Source organism: Phlebotomus papatasi, chromosome 2 (genome assembly GCF_024763615.1).
Source record: "Phlebotomus papatasi isolate M1 chromosome 2, Ppap_2.1, whole genome shotgun sequence".
Classification (NCBI taxonomy): domain Eukaryota; kingdom Metazoa; phylum Arthropoda; class Insecta; order Diptera; family Psychodidae; genus Phlebotomus; species Phlebotomus papatasi.
Genome location: NC_077223.1, coordinates 85,576,508 through 85,596,704, shown reverse-complemented (window position 1 = coordinate 85,596,704; position 20,197 = coordinate 85,576,508). Strand labels below are relative to the sequence as shown.

At 34.4% G+C, this 20,197-nt stretch overlaps 3 protein-coding genes across 4 annotated transcripts in view; all 3 read left to right on the top strand.

The window, feature by feature from the left end:
* Positions 1–6,736, top strand: part of LOC129804838 (neogenin) — a 92,871-nt gene extending 86,135 nt beyond the window's left edge. Inside the window, exon 14 of the mRNA XM_055852478.1 lies at positions 1,022–6,736. Coding sequence (XP_055708453.1) covers positions 1,022–1,257 — 236 coding nt within the window. The 3' untranslated portion in view covers positions 1,258–6,736. The remainder of the gene's footprint in view (positions 1–1,021) is intronic.
* Positions 6,737–14,901: 8,165 nt separating this feature from the next.
* Positions 14,902–20,197, top strand: part of LOC129804834 (uncharacterized) — a 61,903-nt gene continuing 56,607 nt past the window's right edge. The window contains exon 1 of the mRNA XM_055852474.1: positions 14,902–14,945. The gene's annotated coding sequence lies outside the window, so the exon portion shown is untranslated. The remainder of the gene's footprint in view (positions 14,946–20,197) is intronic.
* Positions 19,040–20,197, top strand: part of LOC129804827 (uncharacterized) — a 41,686-nt gene continuing 40,528 nt past the window's right edge. The window contains exons 1-2 of one of the 2 annotated variants that reach the window (XM_055852459.1): positions 19,040–19,288; positions 19,728–19,805. In XM_055852459.1, the coding sequence (XP_055708434.1) occupies positions 19,742–19,805 (64 nt within the window). In that variant the 5' untranslated portion in view covers positions 19,040–19,288; positions 19,728–19,741. Of the gene's footprint in view, positions 19,806–20,197 lie in introns of both variants that reach the window. The other variant, XM_055852461.1, reaches the window with a different exon arrangement.

Below are 20,197 nucleotides of genomic sequence, written 5' to 3'. Positions count from 1 at the left end.
AAAGTCTCTCTGAACAGTTCTATTTTTTTGTTTGGTAATCGTAAAGACAAGCCTGGTTTTGTCTGTATGCTTCCGGTCCTGATCAAGAGTTTCTGTATTGGTTCGCTATTTCGACACAAGATTCCGAGGTTCTCTATGCTAAACGATGTGATGTCTTGACCTTCATAATAGCATACTGGAATGACTATACTCGTATTTTCTTGAAGCGTAGACATTATGAAAGACCAGTTATCGCTTGGATCGACAATTGCGTTAACTGCAGTCGTGATTCAGTCGTAAGAACGGGACCACAAAGATCTTGATCCTGAGGAGTGTGTGTCCTTGTTTTGATAGGATCACGGGCAATAATTTTACAGAAATCAACACTGTTGTATTCTGTGAAGAGTTCAATTGCGCAGAAGGAGTTGACTGAGACGTACACAGTTCCCTAACTAGGGAACCTCTACTACTTCTGTACTTGTCTCCGAAACGAAGTCTTCGTTGATTATTTCGCGATCACGACGTTTTTTGTCTCACCTTGAAGACTTTATAGACTCTACCTTCTAGTCTTCCGAGGTCCTCTAAGTTTAGTGATTTAAGATTCTGGTCTGCATCACTGCTCATTAGTAAATAAGTTCAACAAACCAGTACATTGCTGTCTTTGTTTGATGACATTTACTTCGTGCATCTGATTGAAGGACGTGAGTTTTTCTCCTTTCATTAATTTTCTATCGGTTTTCCCTATCGGAGTCGCAGGCTTAGGACACCTAGGTTAGCAGCCTACGCTTGTCGCTCCGCCGCTACTTCACTTCCTTGATCCTTTGTTCTATGTCCTTGATTCTTTTTCCTTATTTTTCATTTTCCTTTCAATCTTCAGGAATTCCGAAGTTAATAGGAAGTTTATCGTTCCGAAGTTACGTAGGTTAGTAGGAAGTCCGAAGTTAGTAAGGAATCCTTGCTCTCATACGCATATCAGATTTTCTACTTGAAGAATTACTGATTTTCTGGATGCTAAATATCTTGCTTGCCTTCTTTTTCAAAGTTCCTGCCGTCACGATTCGACCTCAAAATTCGTCCCCCTTCAAGAAGCCTAGCCTTGCCACGAATCCGATGGCAAACCGTCTACAAAATGGTTCAGGAGTTGTGGCTCATTCAGCCGACGAAGTACAACGACTGGCCCCGAGTACGTCCACCGAGGAGTTAAACCAGGAGATGGCGAATCTCGAGGGACTCATGAAGGATCTGAGTGCAATCACGGCCAATGAATTTGAATGTTAGGGAGGGCTTTTTGTGAAAAAAAAAAAGTCCAAGGGGAAGAATTTGAAGGGATCAACACTGCCGATTTGAAAATCTCAAGAGAAAATCACACAAAAATATTGGATTTTAAAGACTGGATGATTTAGCGAGGGAATGAGTATGATTCGTGTGTTTCAAGTGTGAATTCTATTTTGGGTTTTTTTCTTTTGAGTTTCATTTGCTTGAGATGACGAGGAGAGAAGTCTATTTTCTCCTTGAATTTTTGTATTTTGTGATAGTAGCAAATTCAATTGTGGAATTTGCTTAATTTTTTAGTAAACCTTATTTGTAATAATTGATAGGTACAAAATTTTTTCTGCCACTAAACTATTTTATTATAATATTTTCATTAGGGTTTTAGTAGAAAAATTGCATCACATTTGAGAAGCTTTATTTTTCCACACTCACAGTGAAAACAATGACAATTTCAAGAGTGTGAGATTTTGGATTTTTCGCCGCTCTGGGAGAAATGAATTACAGAGTGAATTCTACCTATTTGAGCTACTACTTAGAATCCGTGAAGACCATCCTAAAGTGCTAGAATTAAAGAAAAGCTTACGAACAGCAGGGGGAAAAGTAACCAGCATCAACGGTATTTAGAGTGGAATTCGAAAAGAGGGTAAACTAGCAGGGTTTGTTACGATGGACGTTGTCAAGGTACCGGGTTACCTAAAGTGAAGGATCTAGGTCAAAATCCATGTTTTGGAGCTCGTTGGGTCTTTCCAAGAAACCAAGGAAGGAGCCAACAAGTTCTGAAACGTTTTTCAGGGAAAGGAGCCAATAAATTTTGAAACGTTCCGTCAGTAATAAAAAAGCGGAAGGACCTAGGTCAAAATCCGTGTCTTACACAACGTTTGGAAGCTCATTGGGTCTTTCCAAGAAGCCAAGGAAGGAGCCAACAAGTTCTGAAACGGTGTTCCAGGGAAAGGAGCCAATAAATTCCGAAACGTTGTGTCAGTAATAAAGGAACGGAAGGATCTGGGGCGAAGTACGTGTCTTACACATCGTTTGGGAACTTATTGGGTCTTTCCAAGAAATCAAGGAAGGAACCAACAAGTTCTGAAACGGTGTTTCAGGGAAAGAAGCCAACAAACTCCGGAACGTTGTGTCAGTAATAAAGGAACGGAAGGATCTAGATCAAAGTCCGTGTCTTAGACAATGTTTCGGAGCTCGCTGGGCCTTTCCAAGAAACCAAGGAAGGAGCCAACGAACTCTGAAACGGTGTTCCAAAGAAAGGAGTAAACCGGCTCTGAAACGTTCCGTCAGTAATAAAGGAAGAGAAGGATCTAGATCAAAGTCCGTATCTTCCACAACATTTGGGAACTCGTTGGGTCTTTCCAAGAAACCAAGGAAGGAGCCAACAAGTTCCGAAACGATGTTTCAACGAAAGGAGCCAACAAATTCCGAAACGTTGTGTCAGTAATAAAGGAACTGAAGGATCTAGATCAATGTCCGTGTCTTTCACAACGTTTTGGAACTTATTGGGTCTTTCCAAGAAACCAAGGAAGGAGTCAACAAACTCTGAAACGGTTTTCCAAAGAAAGTAGCCAATAAACTCCGAAACGTTGTGTCAGTAATAATGGAACGCAAGGACCTAGATCAAAGTCCGTGTCTTGCACAACGTTTGGGAGCTCGTTGGTTCTTTCCAAGAAACCAAGGTAGGACCCAACAAGCTTTGAAACGGTGTTCCAAGGAAATGAGCCAACAAACTCTGAAACATTGTGTCAAAAATGAAGGAACGTAAGGATCTAGGTCAAAATCCGTGTCTTACACAACGTTTGGGAGCTCGTTGGATCTTTCCAAGAAATCAAGGAAGGAGTCAACAAACTCTGAAACGGTGTTCCAAAGAAAGGCGCCAATAAACTCCGAAACGTTGTGTCAGTAATGAAGGAACGCAAGGACCTAGATCAAAGTCCGTGTTTTACACAACGTTTGAAAGCTTGTTGGGTCTTTCCAAGAAAACAAGGAAGAAGCCAACAAACTCCGAAACCTTGTGTCAGTAATAAAGAAGCGGAAGGATCTAGGTCAAAATCCGTGTCTTCCACAACGTTTCGGAGCTCTTTGGGCCTTTCCAAGAAACCAAGGAAGGAACCAACAAGTTCTGAAACGTTGTGTCAATAATAAAGGAACGCAAGGATCTAGGTCAAAATCCGTATCTTCCACAACGTTTGGAAGCTCGTTGTGTCTTTGCAAGAAACCAAGCAAGGAGCCAACAAGTTCTGAAACGTGTTCCAAGAAAAGGAGCCAACAAACTCCGAAATGCTGTGTCAGCAATAAAGGAACGGAAGGATCTAGGTCTAAGTCCGTGTCTTCCACAATGTTTAGCAGCTCGTTGGGTCTTTCCAAGAAACCAAGGAAGGAGTCAACGTGCTCGGAAACGATGTTCCAAGGAAAGAAGCCAACAAATTGTATTGTATTGTATTGTATTTATTCTTCATCTTGATTGTGACATTTCCAACCTTCCCTGCGGCGAAACGTTGCGTCAGTAATAAAGGAACGGAAGGATCTAGGTCAAAGTCCGTATCTTCCACAACGTTTGGGAGCTCGTTGGGTCTTTCCAAGAAATCAAGGAAGGAGCCACCAAACTCCAAAACGTTGCATCAGTAATAAAGGAACGGAAAGATCTAGGTCAAAATCCGTGTTTTACACAACGTTTCGGAGCTCTTTGGGTCTTTCTAAGAAACCAAGGAAGGAGCCAACAAACTCCGAAATATTGTGTCAGTAATAAAGAGCGGAAGAATCTATGTCTAGGCTCCTTCTAAGCCGCGGATGCAGAATTTGACCTAGATTCTTCTCATCCTGTCTTGGAAAAAGCCAACAAACTCCGAAACGTTGTGTTAGTAATAAAGGAGGAGAGGGATCTAGGTCAAAAGGATCTAGGCTCCTTCGAAGGAAAGGAACCAACAAGCTCCAAAACGTTGTGTTTGTAATAAAAGAAAGAGAAGTTTGTCTTTCTAGGCTTCTTCCAAAACGCGGACACGTAGAAGGATCTACGTCAAAATCCGTTTCTTTTTATCTTCTTCTATTTTATGTAAGGCTGTCGAACTCACTCGGGTCCATATGGTCAATCTTCTTATCTAAAATGAGATTAGATTAAATGTCAAATTAGTATTCGGAATTCCTTTCCGGGCGCTTCGAAATTTTTTGGGACAAATGGGACAGATTGGTTCCGTTCATTAATAACTTTTCTAAGAGACAAAGCCACTCCAAAGCCAAGCCAAACCTATTCTAAAATCTACCGGAAGCCTAAAGTGCAAGTTCACGTATTCGCCGCTTTAGCGCTGATAGTTCTGCCCTTTCGAATTTCGATATTCTTGACACTTCAATCGTAAACAATGTCAACAACATTGTTCAAAAATTTGCTACGAAAAGTGATTTTTTGTGTAGTTTTGTGAAATTTCAGGATGGAAGAATGTCTTAAATGCTATTTCATTCAAAGAAATGTCCTTTTGATGAACTTGCTCACTTTTGTGTAACTCGCCGGTTTAAACGTTCGAACTTGCACCGGGTTTTTAGGTAAGTTCTCTCTGATATATCTTCGATTCAGTAAAGGAAAAACCTCAACCAGAGAGAGCTTTCAAATTGGGAAGGTTATTACTCTTATTACTTAACGAGAGGATTGATTCCCATCGAAATTGAAAGAAGGGACGTATTAAATTTCCCGCTTCCATTGAGAAACCTAAAGTAAACCTGAATCCAATGCTATAAAGTAAATGACCTCGGTTTTGTTTTTTGGGACATCGGTGTCCCAATCGTCTTTCAAGGGTTAATCACATTCAATGACGTTTTTGACGTTCTACGAAGTCAAATTACTTTTTTTTTTAACTAGAAATAGACATTATTATTTTTAAATAAGAATTCTTGAGTAATTCATTTCTCTTCAGAGTTTTCCTTTAAGATAATTTAACATATTTCTTTTTTTTTCAGTCTTAAAAGTGTGAATAGAAAATTCAGAAGGTTTGTAGATTAATTTAAATGTAGTAATTATTTTTTTGTGATTTATTCTAAGTGAGAATTTAATTTAATTACCGTTTATTTTCAATCAGTTCAATTTCTGTCTGAATTATTTTTTACACAACTGACACACTGAACGCATTTAACAAGAGAAAAAAAAATTAAATAAAAATACTATTGAAATAAAATGAAAGGAATAAAACATCACAGTGAAAAAAAAATGTATAGAAAGAAATATTGAAAAGAAAAAAAGCATCCTATATTGAGGTTTCAATCCTCTACCAAGCCACTTTAAAATGGTAATATTTATAAAAAATTTATTAATATTAAATATTCGATAAAATAGCACAAAATGTATTGACGGAATGCTTCGTGGACAATAGTCGAAGCATTGCATTAATGAGCCATTAACAGATAGTGCCATTTTTTTTGGTGTATTTTACATAATAATGCATATTTATACATCCTTTTTCCCCCTTCTAATGTCTCCATAAGTAAATATTTGGATGAAAAAAATGCGATATTGATGAATTTTTGCATAAAAAATGAACATTTTGAGCCTGTGAAATTTTTAGAGGTAATGAATCGAACCGGTTTAGCTTAGATTCACTTTACCGATTGGTGCCTGAACTTAGTTCAGGCAACAAATTTTGAATTTTACGAAGAAAACACAACGGAAAAATTTATAGAACATTTTTTTAAAAACAGTATTATTTTTTCTTTATGACATTAAATCATCTGAATGCAATATTGCCAGGAATTTGTATGCGATTTTGGACGGTTTTTTTTTAGCAGTATTTTGTGGAAAAAACAACTTAATCCTTCTTCCTAGTATGAATTCTTTTTTATAAAGTTCATACTTTCTACAGAAGACTAATTTATTTCCTTGGATTTCACTGAGGAAATATTGAGAAAATTGCTGATTTTCTTTAAAAAGAAATAAAACAGTTCGTAAATGAATAAATATTGAATAGAAGCAGCAAAGAAAAACGAATGTAATTTAATCTAAATGTGTAAAATGTAAATAACAAAAAAGAGAAACAATCGTAAAAAGCAAAAACACAAAAAATAAAATATTCCCTATCGTAAAAAACCATGCAAAATTTTCAAAAAAAATATAATATAAAAATATTTTATTACAGAAATCCCACGTAAATAACTTTAAACATTTTTTCTTAATGCCACGAAAAATTTTTTAACATCACAAAAGAGGAATTTTTCACGTGAGACAAATTTTTTCCACGCACACATGACATATTTTCCAATGAAAAGGAAGCTAAAAATAACAGATTTATTTTTCTTTTTATTAAATAAATCTTTTTAATTGGATAGAAAATAAATCAACTGAGGACATTTCTACAGAATAAAAAAGAGAACAAAATGAATTGAAATTCAATTGATTTTACGTGTAATTATTTGATACAAAAATAAAATGACAAAGATGTTTTATAATTTTAAAAAGAAAAAAAGAAATATCTTCGAAAAATAAAGTAAAATGTTTCGTAAATTAAAGTGTCTTTTGTGCCAAATTTCCTGACCAAAAAAGCTACAGCTCAACAAGTTGAGAGGCAGCTTTTGAGCTCTTCTTTCCTCTTTGGAAAAATTCTCCAGAGAAAGAACACCTTTTAGGCATTTTCCAGAAGTGATGGAAAATTTTCTCACGCGCCCACGCAAGTTCAATTAATTCAACATTGTACCTAAAACCTCGAAGAATATGACACAGTTAGAAGGTAGAACAACACACTCATTTAATGCTCAATTATTAAGCATGGGACTTTCACCACTTTTATCCACATCGTCTCCATTCTTTTTCCAATCAATGTCATCCCCCCGGACGACTCCATCCAACCCCAGAGTTTCAACTTAAATGCACAAATTCCATAGATAAATTTTTCATTAATTTTTTTTCCCACGCAATTTTTATGGAAAAATTTTGGTAAATCCCATAAAGCCATGGGGCTTTTGTTGTGAGCTTTGAGGTTTTTTTTTTCATTTTGCTGCAACTACTTTGTGCGAAAAAGGAAATATTAACAACATGAAAAAGAGTGTTTAAACTTTTTCCACGGATCAAAAAAAAAACAGGGCATTTCATCAAGCATTTCCGGCTGGTTTTGAAAGAATCGGATCAGTTGAGCTTAAATTAAATAAAAATACCCGTTTGGATAGGTTTGAAAATAATTTAGAGCGGATTGGGGCTAAGCTGTACAACAGAGCAGTCAAATGGCAAGAGCGGTTGGTAAGTGCTATATATTTATTCATTCATTCATTCGTTTTCAACCGCTTATCGCTATTGGGGTCGCAGGCCCATGGCATCCAAATTAGCAGCGCAATCTTGTCGATCCTCTGTTACCTCAGGAAGATGTTCGGGTTCAATCCCAAGGTGCTACCACGCAAGATACTGAATTTTATTCAGCCACCTTGTCCTAGGTCTGCCCTGAGGTCGAGGTCTCCTCACAATGGCTTGCATAGCTTTTCTGGGGAATCTTTTTCTATTTATGCGCTGAACATGTCCATACCATCGAAGTTGTGATCTCTTAACACGAAGAAGCAGCTCCTCGACTCTTTGTTCCTCACGAACGGCCACATTCCTCACTCGATCTCGACGAGTGATTCCCTTAACCGCCAGGAGATACCTAATTTCGGCAGCTTGTACTCGCGATCTTACCCTTTCGGTCATTACCCAAATCTCATGCCCATAGGTGAGAATAGGAATGAACACAGCTTTGAAAACCGATAATTTAGCCGATCGACTAAGCTCGACCTTCCTCATCACGCTTCTGCCAAGCTCCCTCATTACTGCAGAAGCCTGACCGATTCGCGACGAGAGTTCTGCCTCCATCCTACCATCACTCGTGAATAACACCCCGAGATACTTGAACTTCTTCACCTGTGTCAATGAAACTTCACTAACATGTAGAGTAAATTCCACAGATTATCGGTAAATCAGCATTACTTCCGACTTACCCACGTGTGCTACATATTTATTTAGTCAAAAATATTAACAATGTTTAGTTGCAAGCGCCTGGCAAGTTGGCCTTTTTATATGAAGCTATTTAAAGCCAATTTCTAAATTTATCTCCCAAGGAGCATTTATCGACATAAATGAGTAGAGATGTCTGATATCTATACGAAAATGATGGCGAAGACTTTACAAATTTCTTCTATATAACCGCATAAAACAGGCCCATATTCGGGTGAATGGGGAATTTTTTTATTTTAGGGTTAATCAAGTCATCGTGTACGGTAAAATGTATTGTTTATGACTAAATAAAATATAATCACTCTGTCATACCAATATTACAACTATTGACTGAAGAAGTGTCATTTATTGTCCATTTTTCTTTAAGTCTTGCTCAAATATTTTCCTCAAATGAATAAATATTTATTCTCAACGATTCAGTCACATTTTTTGTGCCTCGTGCACTTTCATCGCGTATGAAAGTTTAATGCAATAATTGTTTTCCGTTAGAGGCTAAAATATTAGTGAACAAAATTTCATTCTCGACTTGAAAGTCTTAAAGGAAAGCTGAAAAATTCAGGACTCTAATTAATGTGAGACATCACTTTTTTCACAAATTTTCACTTGGAGATGAACTTCTGCTTAGTAAACAAAGTAGAATTTGACAATCTGGCAGCGTCATACAAAAAGGAGACAAGTTGTATATAACTTGTGTCTTTTATGGAACAAATGTAACTAAAATATATCAGAACATGATGTTCACACAATTTCACGACATTATGTGAACATAATGGCATGAATATGTAAGATATATATACTTTAGAAATATTTGACATAGTTTTATACATTTTCACTCAAAAATAGATTATATTATAACTTTTTTATAGATAAAAAATGTTTGATCGTATTTTTAAGGGAAAATAACAGTATTTTAACTGGAATTTTCTATACAATTTTTAGTCAAGTTATTATACTGGCATTCAACGCACATAATTTTCATATAATTTACATCCATTGCGTTCATACATTATATTTTTAAGAAATAGCTCGATTACGTTGAAAATATGTTGGTTACATTTGAGACATACATTATTTGGATATCAAATGCCCTTTGGGGCTCGGACTCAGTTCACAGTGCTCAGAGGAAAAAATTTATTTAAACAAAAATTTAGTATATTTATCCCTTCATACGGAAAGGTACCTTATAATACGGAAAAACTTCTCACTTTTTAAATATTTAGCATAACGATCACGTGTGCAGAAAAATTCCCATACGCATTTGTATGTGAAAGTAAGAAATTGGCTTCAACTTTGAAGGCCACTCGCCGGGGACATAGTTTAGTTGTTTTCCCATAGCCCGAATTTTGGTAAAATTCAGTCACAAAAAATATATTCGTGTATATTAAATTCGTATATATTCGTATATATAATTCGTATATATTAAAAAAAATATATTCGTAAGTGTTTGTAAATGTTTGTAAATTTCTACCGGGGATTTACGAAATGTTCGTAAATCATATACCATTAAAAAGTTCGTACAAAGGACAATGGGCAAAAGGGTCCAACCTTTCAACACGAATGAGACCTATACCATCGAATAGGTATTGGTAAAGGTAACAACTTTTGTTCCAGGATCAACCCCAAAAATATGTAAGAAAGTACTAAAGCATAAAACATATGTATAAGAATTGTAATGATTTTTTCTGTAAAACTCCTCTTATTCTCGTTATTGGCGCCAATAACTTACGACAGAGGTGTGCAAGAACCGTTTGAAACCGAAAAAACGTCAAATAAAGCTTGTTCGTCAATGGTCAAAACGCTACCTAAGCAAACTTATCTTGACGTTTATTCGGTTTCAACGGTTCTTCCACACCTCTGACTTATGATATGCCGTTATTTAAAGAAAGCAAGTTTCATAAAAATAGTTCTACCCATTTCTTAAGAACTTTTACTTTAATATATCTGAAAAAGTTGACGTGATGGACTATAAGTTTCTTCGGGTGATATGTTATAAATTGCCTTTTGACAAATTGAAGTTGCATGATCACACCAAGATAAAGTTTTGTTAAAAACAATACTAAGATTTTTACCTGATCAATATTACATACTTATTGAGGTAAAATCGAATTCAGAAAGTGCAAAAAACTGGCTCAGTACTAACCTTTAAAAGAGACAAAGCCATGCCAAATCAAGTCAAAAATTTGCCGGAAATTCAAAATGCAAGTTCACGTTTACGTTTAACGACTGACTGATCTTAAAATTTTTCTTCTGACATTCATTTTCCTTTTATAACTTATCTGAAGTTGAAATTAAATTTTATGTCCGATTTGACCCAGCTTCCCTCTATTTTCACAATAAAACATACCGTGAACAATTTTCCGTTTGTTTTTTTGTTAATTTTACTTTACAAAATGGAACGTCAATATTTTGGAAAACATGTGAATAGGATGGATGTACAGAATTAAATTCACTTTGAAGAATTTTTGTTATTTAGAATCGTACTAGCAGTTCAAAAGCTTCAATTCTGCATCCAAAACATTTTGAGAGAAAACAAATAATTTTTTACTCAATCAACTTTATGGAATGAATCAAATTTTAAATAAACAAAAAAAAACTATAATATGCATATTTTTCTTAAGAAATTATTTTGGTATCATTGTCTCTGTGGAAATCCATACTGGAGAGTTTTAATCATGATTTTAATCTTTTAAATTTTAATTAGTTTTTTTTCTACACTACGAATTATAAGAAGTAATTTATTAGTTCTTATAATATTTTGTTTAAAATTTAAAGATATTAAAAAATTCATCGACTCGAGATGTCAAAAATTCCTTTTTTTTAATGAATCAGAAAAACTACCCAAGTAGCAAAAACCAATCCTCCAGACGCATATTCAAGTAAGTATAATGGGCCTAACGTATTGACTTAGGGGCATTAGGGGTACCTATATGCCTGGTTTACAACTTCTCATTTCGTTTCATGAGGTTAATAATTATCCATCGTAGCTCTTTGAAAACAAGGAGAAAATTCGCATCGTTTGAAGGTTCACTGTATTCGAACTATGCCTTCACTTCTCTATATCTCAGGCCTATGACAGTTGTGTTACTGTAGGAAAGAAAGGAATTGACAAGACGAAATGCGATATCAGACTTTCTCACTGAAGACCTGCCTTTGGTAATAAATTTTAAACAAGAATTGAGTAGAGGTAAATAAAAGGAATTTAAACAACATTAGGGTGAAAAGAACGTCTATTGACACTTTAAGAACTCGTGTCGGCACCTATTGATACCCTACTCTGTACGATTTGGGATATGAAATTTGAACATTTCTGTTTATAGTAAAAGGTATATTACAGAAAAACGTTATATTACTTATATTTTACTAGATACATTAAATAATTTTCAACATTTTCACAAAATTGTCAATAGGTGTTCCCTGTCGAACAGACGTTCCTTTGACCCTACTATTCTGAAATTTCTACCCAATTTTAATTGTTGTCAAAATCAAATTCGTTAAATTTTAGTCATTCTGCTTATACCAATAAAGACGTTCAAATGATGTATTCATGATCTAATTTCGTAACCCTACTTATCTAATGGTACTTAGGTAATTTATTAAATCGGAAGTGTTCTAATTAGTGTTCCAACCATGGGAGTGGCATTAGCTCTGAAAAATGCGACCAGTTTTAGTGTACATTTTTCCCTGTTTTCGTACACATTTCACGAGATATCTCCGAAACTACGTAGGTTGCCAATTTGGGGTTTTCGGTTGCCTATTCTATATTTTAATTGGCTTTTATTTTGTATTTATATTTTTTCTGATTCATTCTACAATAACAGAAAACACTGAATAAACTCCAAAGTTTTTTCGGCACGTTAGAAACATATGCGAAACATAGAAAACGTCATGCCCCTGGTTCTAACAAAATGGTTCTAATGACGCTGTTCCAGACGAAAAACATTTCTAATTTTAAGTAAAATTTTATAATCCCACGAGCATAAAAATAGCATATTTTTAGGATTAGTTTTTTAGCTATAATTTCAACAGTTGTCCTATTTTTACATGCAAGATCAATTTTCTATATTCTTTAATTCCAAGTATACTTAATATCACTTGTTAAATCCTTCTAGTTTATCTTAAAACCATATGAATTCTTAACACATAACATTTTCAAACCCATTTTAAATGTAGTTTGAATTTGAATTCCGGATAGAAAAATATATCTACAGATTCGAGCTAACATAAATTATCACATTCTAAAGGATTAATCCTTAATAATTAAATATTTTAGGAGATATTAAAGAACTTTATTTTTAATTGAACATTCACCCGGTGAATGACCGATGAAATTGTGTGTCATTGGGTGCAAAAGAGAAATGGGGAAAATGCAATTCTGCAGATAGGGCATATACCAATTTTTAGGGACTTAGCATAATTGATGTAAATAATCCTCATAGGTGGAAGAGAACAATATTTTTGTATAAAAGACCATAATTTGTGAAAATAAATTCAGATTCGCATCGAGAACCCAGGACTTCTCACTTCAGCGGCAATAAGTAAGTTGCCTTTTCTCTTCATTTGCGAATTTCCTTGGCCTATTTTTTTAGCGGCACATACTGTGCCTTGTACTCAGCGGCCAAGTATTCTGGCTTCCTCAGCGGCATTAGATTTCCTATCTTCAGCAGCCAGAAGAGGCTCCGCTGCCTACCACTGCGGCTTTAAATAGGCTTCTTTAAGTGGCAGCCAGGGACTTTAAATATTTGAAGCCTCTTTAATCCTGAGACATTCGTGCCCAGTGCAGAGATTCAAATCTCTATTACATTCTGGAGGCATCAGAATTCTGGTAGCCGTAACTGAGGGGCATCTTGCCTATCCCAGTGGCATTAAATTGCTGTTACCAAGGGCCGTCTTTTAAAAGACGCCGAGCGACAATGAAAGGATAGAAAGCTTTAGGCGTTTATCGACCCAAAGAGCAAGGAAATTCCTTGGCGAGATCTAAGGAATTTTCTTCCTCTTAGGCGTCTTCTATACGGGGGGATTTCGAAATGCACCCCACTGTGCGATGCACCGGTGAGTCTCGGGAAATCTCCCCTAGTGGTTCATGCCTGAGATAAATTTTCTCCACCCTCTGTTATAAATTCTCCAAGTGTGCTCTAACTAAAATAGATAGTCTGAAAGACTTTCTATTTTATTTCGAAACGTTTCAAACGTCAATCACACAGTGTTTTACAATCAAAGAATTTGTTAAATAGTGGAAAAGTTAATATTTATGCCTGGTAACGAACACGAAGAGGAGATGGGGCACACATTCTCTATATCAAAACCGTCCTACTGCGGAATTTTATGACAATATTGTTGCTAAATTAAGAAAATATTCAAAGTTTTTATTTTTCTATAAATCAATTTTATTCTAATTATCTATTTCTTTATTTCTATTTAAGGATGTCTATTTAACAATCCGACTATATTAAGAAGATTAAACGATATATTCAGAAGAGAGATCGATACCGTGTCCCTATTTCACTTGCTTTTCGACTTTTGATAACTTTGAAAATAGATCATGAGAAAAACATCTCTTGAAAAACAAAAAAAAAATTATTTGAAATCGCTTGAAATGCCAAAATATTCGAACATAAACCAATGGAGCTTTCCAAGAGGGAGATTTTTAAGCGCCAAAAGATAGGCAAAAATGCACCGGTCTAAAGCTCAATGGGGGATTTTTGTGTCAAAATGGCGGTTTCGAAATAAAATCCCCCCGTTTAGATGCTCCCAGTGTCTCCTTTAGCCTATTTTGAAACCTACAGACGCTTCCATCATGGATTTTTTTAATAGCTGTCAAAATGGTTAAATATTAGTCATTTTGCTGATATAGTGTTAAAGAAGCTTGAACAACATCTTCAAAATGGTATTTAGTAACCCTAATCGTGTTGTTTTACTTAGGTAATTTATTAAATAGAAAGTAAGAAGGGAATTATAAAATTAAACAATACAACAATCTCAAATTAGTATCCTTTTTTAATTGCTGTCAATCTGGTTAAATTTTAGCCATTTTGCTGATGTAGCATTAGTCTTACAAACGACGCGACGTCTTTATGACTCAATTTTGTGACCCTAGTTATGTAGTGTTACTTGGGTAATTTATTAAATAAGAATTGTGAAATAATAAAACAATCCTGAAATTATGTATAATATCTATCTACATGCTCCTCAACTCTGTCTCCCAAAACTCAAGAGGTCAGTCGGGGATGTTTCACACGATGCAACGAAGGTCTCAACGTCTTCCCTCGTGAGCCGGGGGCGAAGTGCCCCAGCCCCAAGAAGGAGGCTCTATAGCAGACAGTGGGTGGGTGATTCCTGTTTTAAATATTTGAGAAGTGTGCCATCTCCATGGAGGCCTCTGTGACCACAACAGAACGTTGTCCGGGAATTGAACTTGATGACCAGGTGGAGACCGTGTGCTCCCAGTCCAAATTGGCAAACACAGCCGGCCGGATTGAGGTGGGTTGGGGGGTTGGCTTTCGTGTAATCGCTCTTCGATTGTAAAGTTCAACAGTATCGGCCCATGTCAGTTCCCAATGTGAGTTTGGTGAGTGAGGAAGTCCCTTCCCGCGTCTTCACGACAAACCTTGCTGAAAGGGGTTGTGAAGTTTTCTTTTTAATTGAAGTCTTCGCGCCTTTTCCAATCGTCAGTTGGCCATAATAATTGAGTGAGATTTAATTAATTTAACCAAGTGTTGCTGTGAGTCTGGAAAACAAGGTTTTTTTTTCGAGAGTTCACTCAACTCTTTATTCACTGTCCATCCTCTCTCAGGACAATTCCCTCAAACCCCGGCTTTTAGTTCAAAGGCAGGGACTCCAAGCATTTTAGCATAAATTTGCATAAGACGTTGCGTGCGATTTCCCAATGTTGGAAGAGGTTCAAGTTTTCAAGAACAAGGCACACGAGGCTCTAAACATATTTCACTTGCTTGTTTCCGAATCTCTCTGCTCATTGTCCCTCTAATTAAATTCCTGAAAGCATTTTTTTGCCTGCCTTTTGAATTAGTACATAAAAACGTTGATGGACATCTTCAACGAAAAAAACTACTTAAAATTCCAATGGATTTACAACACGTCTTATACACTTGAAAATGAAAATGTATGAAAATCGTATGTTGTGAAAAATCATTAGAAAAAATAATGACAAAAAACCTCTGTTTTTTAATGGTAAATACAAAATCTAATTTATTTAGTCTAGCAGGTTAAGTGGTAATGTACTCGCTGCACCATGCAAGTGTCCAGAGTTCGAATTTCCTTTAGAGCGTAAAGACTTTTCTTGTACTAAAGGTTTTGGATTTGCATTTTAATCTTACATATTTAGAGAAATGAGTTTAATTTATCCATTTAAAAACATAGTTGAAATAAATTTTAGTGAATGTTAAATAAAACATTGACTTCCACTTTTAAAGCAACTTTACAGAATAACAAAATTTAAATAAAATTTAGCGTGTGATTTCTATTTAATTTCTAAATAAAAAAGAACTTTCCAGGTTTAGTACAAAAACAATATTAATGTCAATACTTGTCTTTAAGTAGTCTTAAAGTGGTACTACAATATTTTTTACTCTAATCTTATTTTAGTAATTTCTAATAAAATAAAAGTGCTGAAAGTAGAACTCTCGTAATCAGAACCGAATTTAGCACATGTACTAAAAATACTAATAATGAATATTATAAATATAATAAGGTATTTAAGCAATTTCCTTTCTTGATCAGGAGATAAATTTAAGAGTTCTTTTTAGTCTTAAGATTTGGTTCATTTTCTAATTCATTAGAAACGCTATCCAGATTTAGTACACAAATAAGATTACTGCGCATAAATCATACTTAGTATTTTACTAAAGTCTTACAACATTTTTTTTCTTGCACTTAGAACGTGAAATCAAAATTAATTTTAAAGTGATTTAAATTTAGTTTAATCCAGTTAAAATTAAAAAAAATATATAGTTTCATAATATTTTAATATTGCGCAATATTTTTTAATATGCTTGATATACAAATTGTTTAAAATATTATATCCACAATAATTTTAATAAGGAAATATTTCAATTTCAATTAAATTTATTCAATCTTCAAAAATACAATTTGAAAAAAGTTATTAGACCATGCAGAGCCATAAAGGCTGTGTTGCAGTTATAGAAAATTAGAAATATGATTTAAGACACTCAAAAGAATATATATATTAGTTAAATAAAAAATAACATGAAAATAGAATATCTACGAATTATGTGAATTTCAAAATTTTTGAAATTTTCCATCTAGAATTGAAATTGCGGAATTTTAGTATCAAATTCAGTTGTCAACGATACTATCACACTAGGATTTTCACAATTTAATTTTAAATTCAATTGAGCCAATTGAGCATTATAAGATTTCCAGAATTTACTTGAAAATTGTCACAGCGAGGACACATTTTGCAAGAAATTTGCTCAATTTTAAATAGTGCCGCGAGATTTTTGATTATGAATGACTTCGGAAAATGTGTGATAGTACTTAAAATGTATTACAAGCTACTTATCTGTTATGCAGAAGAATCCCCAAAACCAGAAGAAAGGATTGTAGGCAAGGAAGCTCATGAAGACTCTCATACAGTCTTGTTGAAAACCTGGCACAACAATTTCCTTCGAATGGCTTTGAGGAACTCAGCAAATTACTCCCGATACTAAAGCTTCACTCGCGTACAAGTTTATCACTAATCACTATACTTATTTTATCTTTTTTGACCACAAATTATCTTAATTACGAATAAATAAATTTAATAAGAACAATTTGGTTCAAATAGCTTCTTGTTTAACTGCAATAAAATTGAAATTAATGAGCAATTTTAACATTTTAATTTGCTGAATTCGAATTTAATTGAGCAACCACATTTATGCTATTTTAGCATGTTTAAACATGTTGTGGTGGGCCAAGTATTAGTTTATATCAATAAATAAGAGAAAATCTATCAATTCAAATTATTTTTAATGCAAAATAATGCATAGGAACAATTCATCTGAAAATTAAATTGAATTGACAAAATGAAAAAATCTTAGTGTGATAGCACGAAAAGCTCTGAGAAAATTCAGAACTTTCTATAATGATATTTATTTCAAGTTTTTTTTCATATAAAAATAATTACTGTATAATCAATGGTCCAAAATAGTCAGAAATAATTTTAGATTTTTTTTGGTTAAGTAATTGTAGGCCGAAACTTAAAAATACTACTCCCACTACTGTACCAAAACGGTTGTGCGTTTGGGAAAAATTTTTATCCAGAGAAAAGTTTTCAGGGTCTCGGTGTCAGTGTTCTTGGGTTGGTGAAACCCTTCATATAGAGACGTTCCTTCAATGTGAAAAAAACGTGGGTGAGATCAACCTTTTTCCTCACAACTTTAACACTTTTTAGGTGTAAAAATATATCAACATTTTTTAATGTTAATTTTACACCTTTTTAAGGGTAAAGATAACAGGAAAAAGGGTTACTTTAACCCCTAATACACCCAAAAAGCATAATATTTACACCGATTTCAGATCAATACTGCAGGGTAAAATTAACAGTTCCGGAATGTTATTTTAACTTTTTCGGATTTCTCTCATTGTCCTCTTTTTTCTTCCAATCCGCGACTTCCCAACCAAAGCCATGTTTTGCTTAGTTTATTTCGAAAAGGGCACCAATGATTTCTTTCATTTTCGGATACATTTTGGAAGTAGCATATTGAATATTTCGTCCATTCTAGGACGCAAAAATTCGAAATTTCGAGTTTTCTGATGATCAATGATCCATGTTAAATCGGTACACCGGTATACTACCAAAAAATACTTAATGGAAAATATCAGGTACAGGTTATCTCATGAGTTCGAACACTCCGGAAACTTGGGCCTGAAAATTTTACCATATTGCATCTATCACATTTTTGCTATTAAATATATTTTTTTTACTTTTTATTATCTTATAATCAAATTATAAGATATTTTGCAAAGTTCATTTAGAACAAGTCGCAGTCAGTGTATCAACAAACTTCAATAAACTGGACTGAACTGAATCAACTTATTCGAACTTTGTTGATTCACTGACTACGACTGGTTCTCTCTGTGTATCTTAAAAACTTATTCTCTGCGTTATCTTAAAGCTTGATTGAAGGTTGTGTTTCAGCAGAACTTTAAATTAGGAAACGAACTAAGGTAATCCTATATTTAATAGGAAATCGTTATTAATTTAAAAATTCGAAATTAACGAATCGATTCGATCGTTTCTTTTTTTTTAATAAGATTAGTAACGATGCTGTGAAATTTTTTATACATATCGTTGTGATACAGAAAGGGAATTTTTTTTCAAATAAGTTGTAAGATATTTTGCAAAGTTCATTTAGAACAAGTCGCAGTCAGTGAAACCACAAACTTCGAACAAGTTGATTCAGTTTTGTTCAGTATATTGAACTGAATCAACTTATTCGAAGTTTGTTGATTCACTGACTGCGACTTGTTCTAAATGAACTTTGCAAAATATCTTACAACTTATTTGAAAAAAAATTCCCTTTCTGTATCACAACGATACGTATAAAAATTTTCACAGCATCGTTACTAATCTTATTAAAAAAAAGAAACAATCGAATCGATTCGTTAATTTCAAATTTTTAAATTAATAACGATTTTCTATTAAATATAGGATTACCTTAGTTCGTTTCCTAACTTAAAGTTCTGCTGAAACAGAACCTTCAATCAAGCTTTAAGATACACAGAGAATAATTTTTATTTGAATTTTAAAAATTACCGTGTAAAATCCCCATAAGTAAAGCTCATGATTTTCATACATTTGTCGTTTCCGGTGTACAAGTGACCCCTAAAAGAGGCAGAAGTGTTCGATTAATTATCGATCGCGTTGCACTTGGTTGCATGTTGATTCATAAATAATTTCACCGAACTATTCTCTCGGGCAAAAAAACATGTCACTATAGTATACTGAAGTGGTGTGATAGCAATAGTATCTTTCTGCGTGGTAATTTTCCCTCCTGGAATTTTCAGCACTCGTGTATATTTTGTTTTTTTTTTTTTCTACCCCGGTTGCGAGAAAATTAAAAGGTGTTCAGCATTCCGAAACATCCTTTGTGAATTGTATTGTCTGCAATTTTTTGTCCATTTATTTCTGTTCCACGAGCTTTTAGTCCTGTCCTAACGGAAAGTGGCCTGTCTTTTGTCCTCCACAAAATCAATAAATATAAAGATATAGATGGACTGACTGGATCACGAATGCATTTATCAATTATTTATTCAAGTTTTTCTTTTCCAAACTCTCATTCTCTGCTCTTTTTTTTTATTTGTTCCCCCCATCCTTTTTCGTATCGACTGACGGTGTATTATTTGTTAGTGGTATTATCGGTAAAATGGTGAGAAAAGGCACAAATTGATTTGAACTGTCTCTGTGTTTTGTTAGAAGTGATATCAGGGAATTTTGTGGATGTTTTAACATGGTGTGGAGGTACTCTCAACACCGGATAATTGACCTCTCACCTCAATCAAGACACCTTCAGCAACATGCCTCACTATAAGCGTCGCATCAGGAATAGGTCTCTGTACTATCATTCATCTCCACCGAAAGGTAAGGTAAAATTCTTAGGAAAAACTTTACTTCTTTCGAATTTATTTGAATTGAAGTAAGGTTATTGTATATTTCTTAAATTCAAAAGAAAAAATCTTGGTTATAAGACCTGTATTGAAACTTTTCGAAGATCTTTCGAAGATCCAAATGAGCCTGCTCACAAGTAGATTTTGATGCTCCAATAGTGTCTTGGATGAAAGGTAAATGGAACTCTATTTGCACAAAAAGTCGTTGAAGTTCGAAGAATTCAAATTCAGTTTCGAATTTTCATAATAAATTTTCGAACAAGTTGGGGAAAATTTATCAAATATCACATTAAAAAGCTCGCAAAGGAGTTACTCAGTGATTATGGAGTGATTAAATACTGGGGCGAGAACAGTAAACGTCGTTGT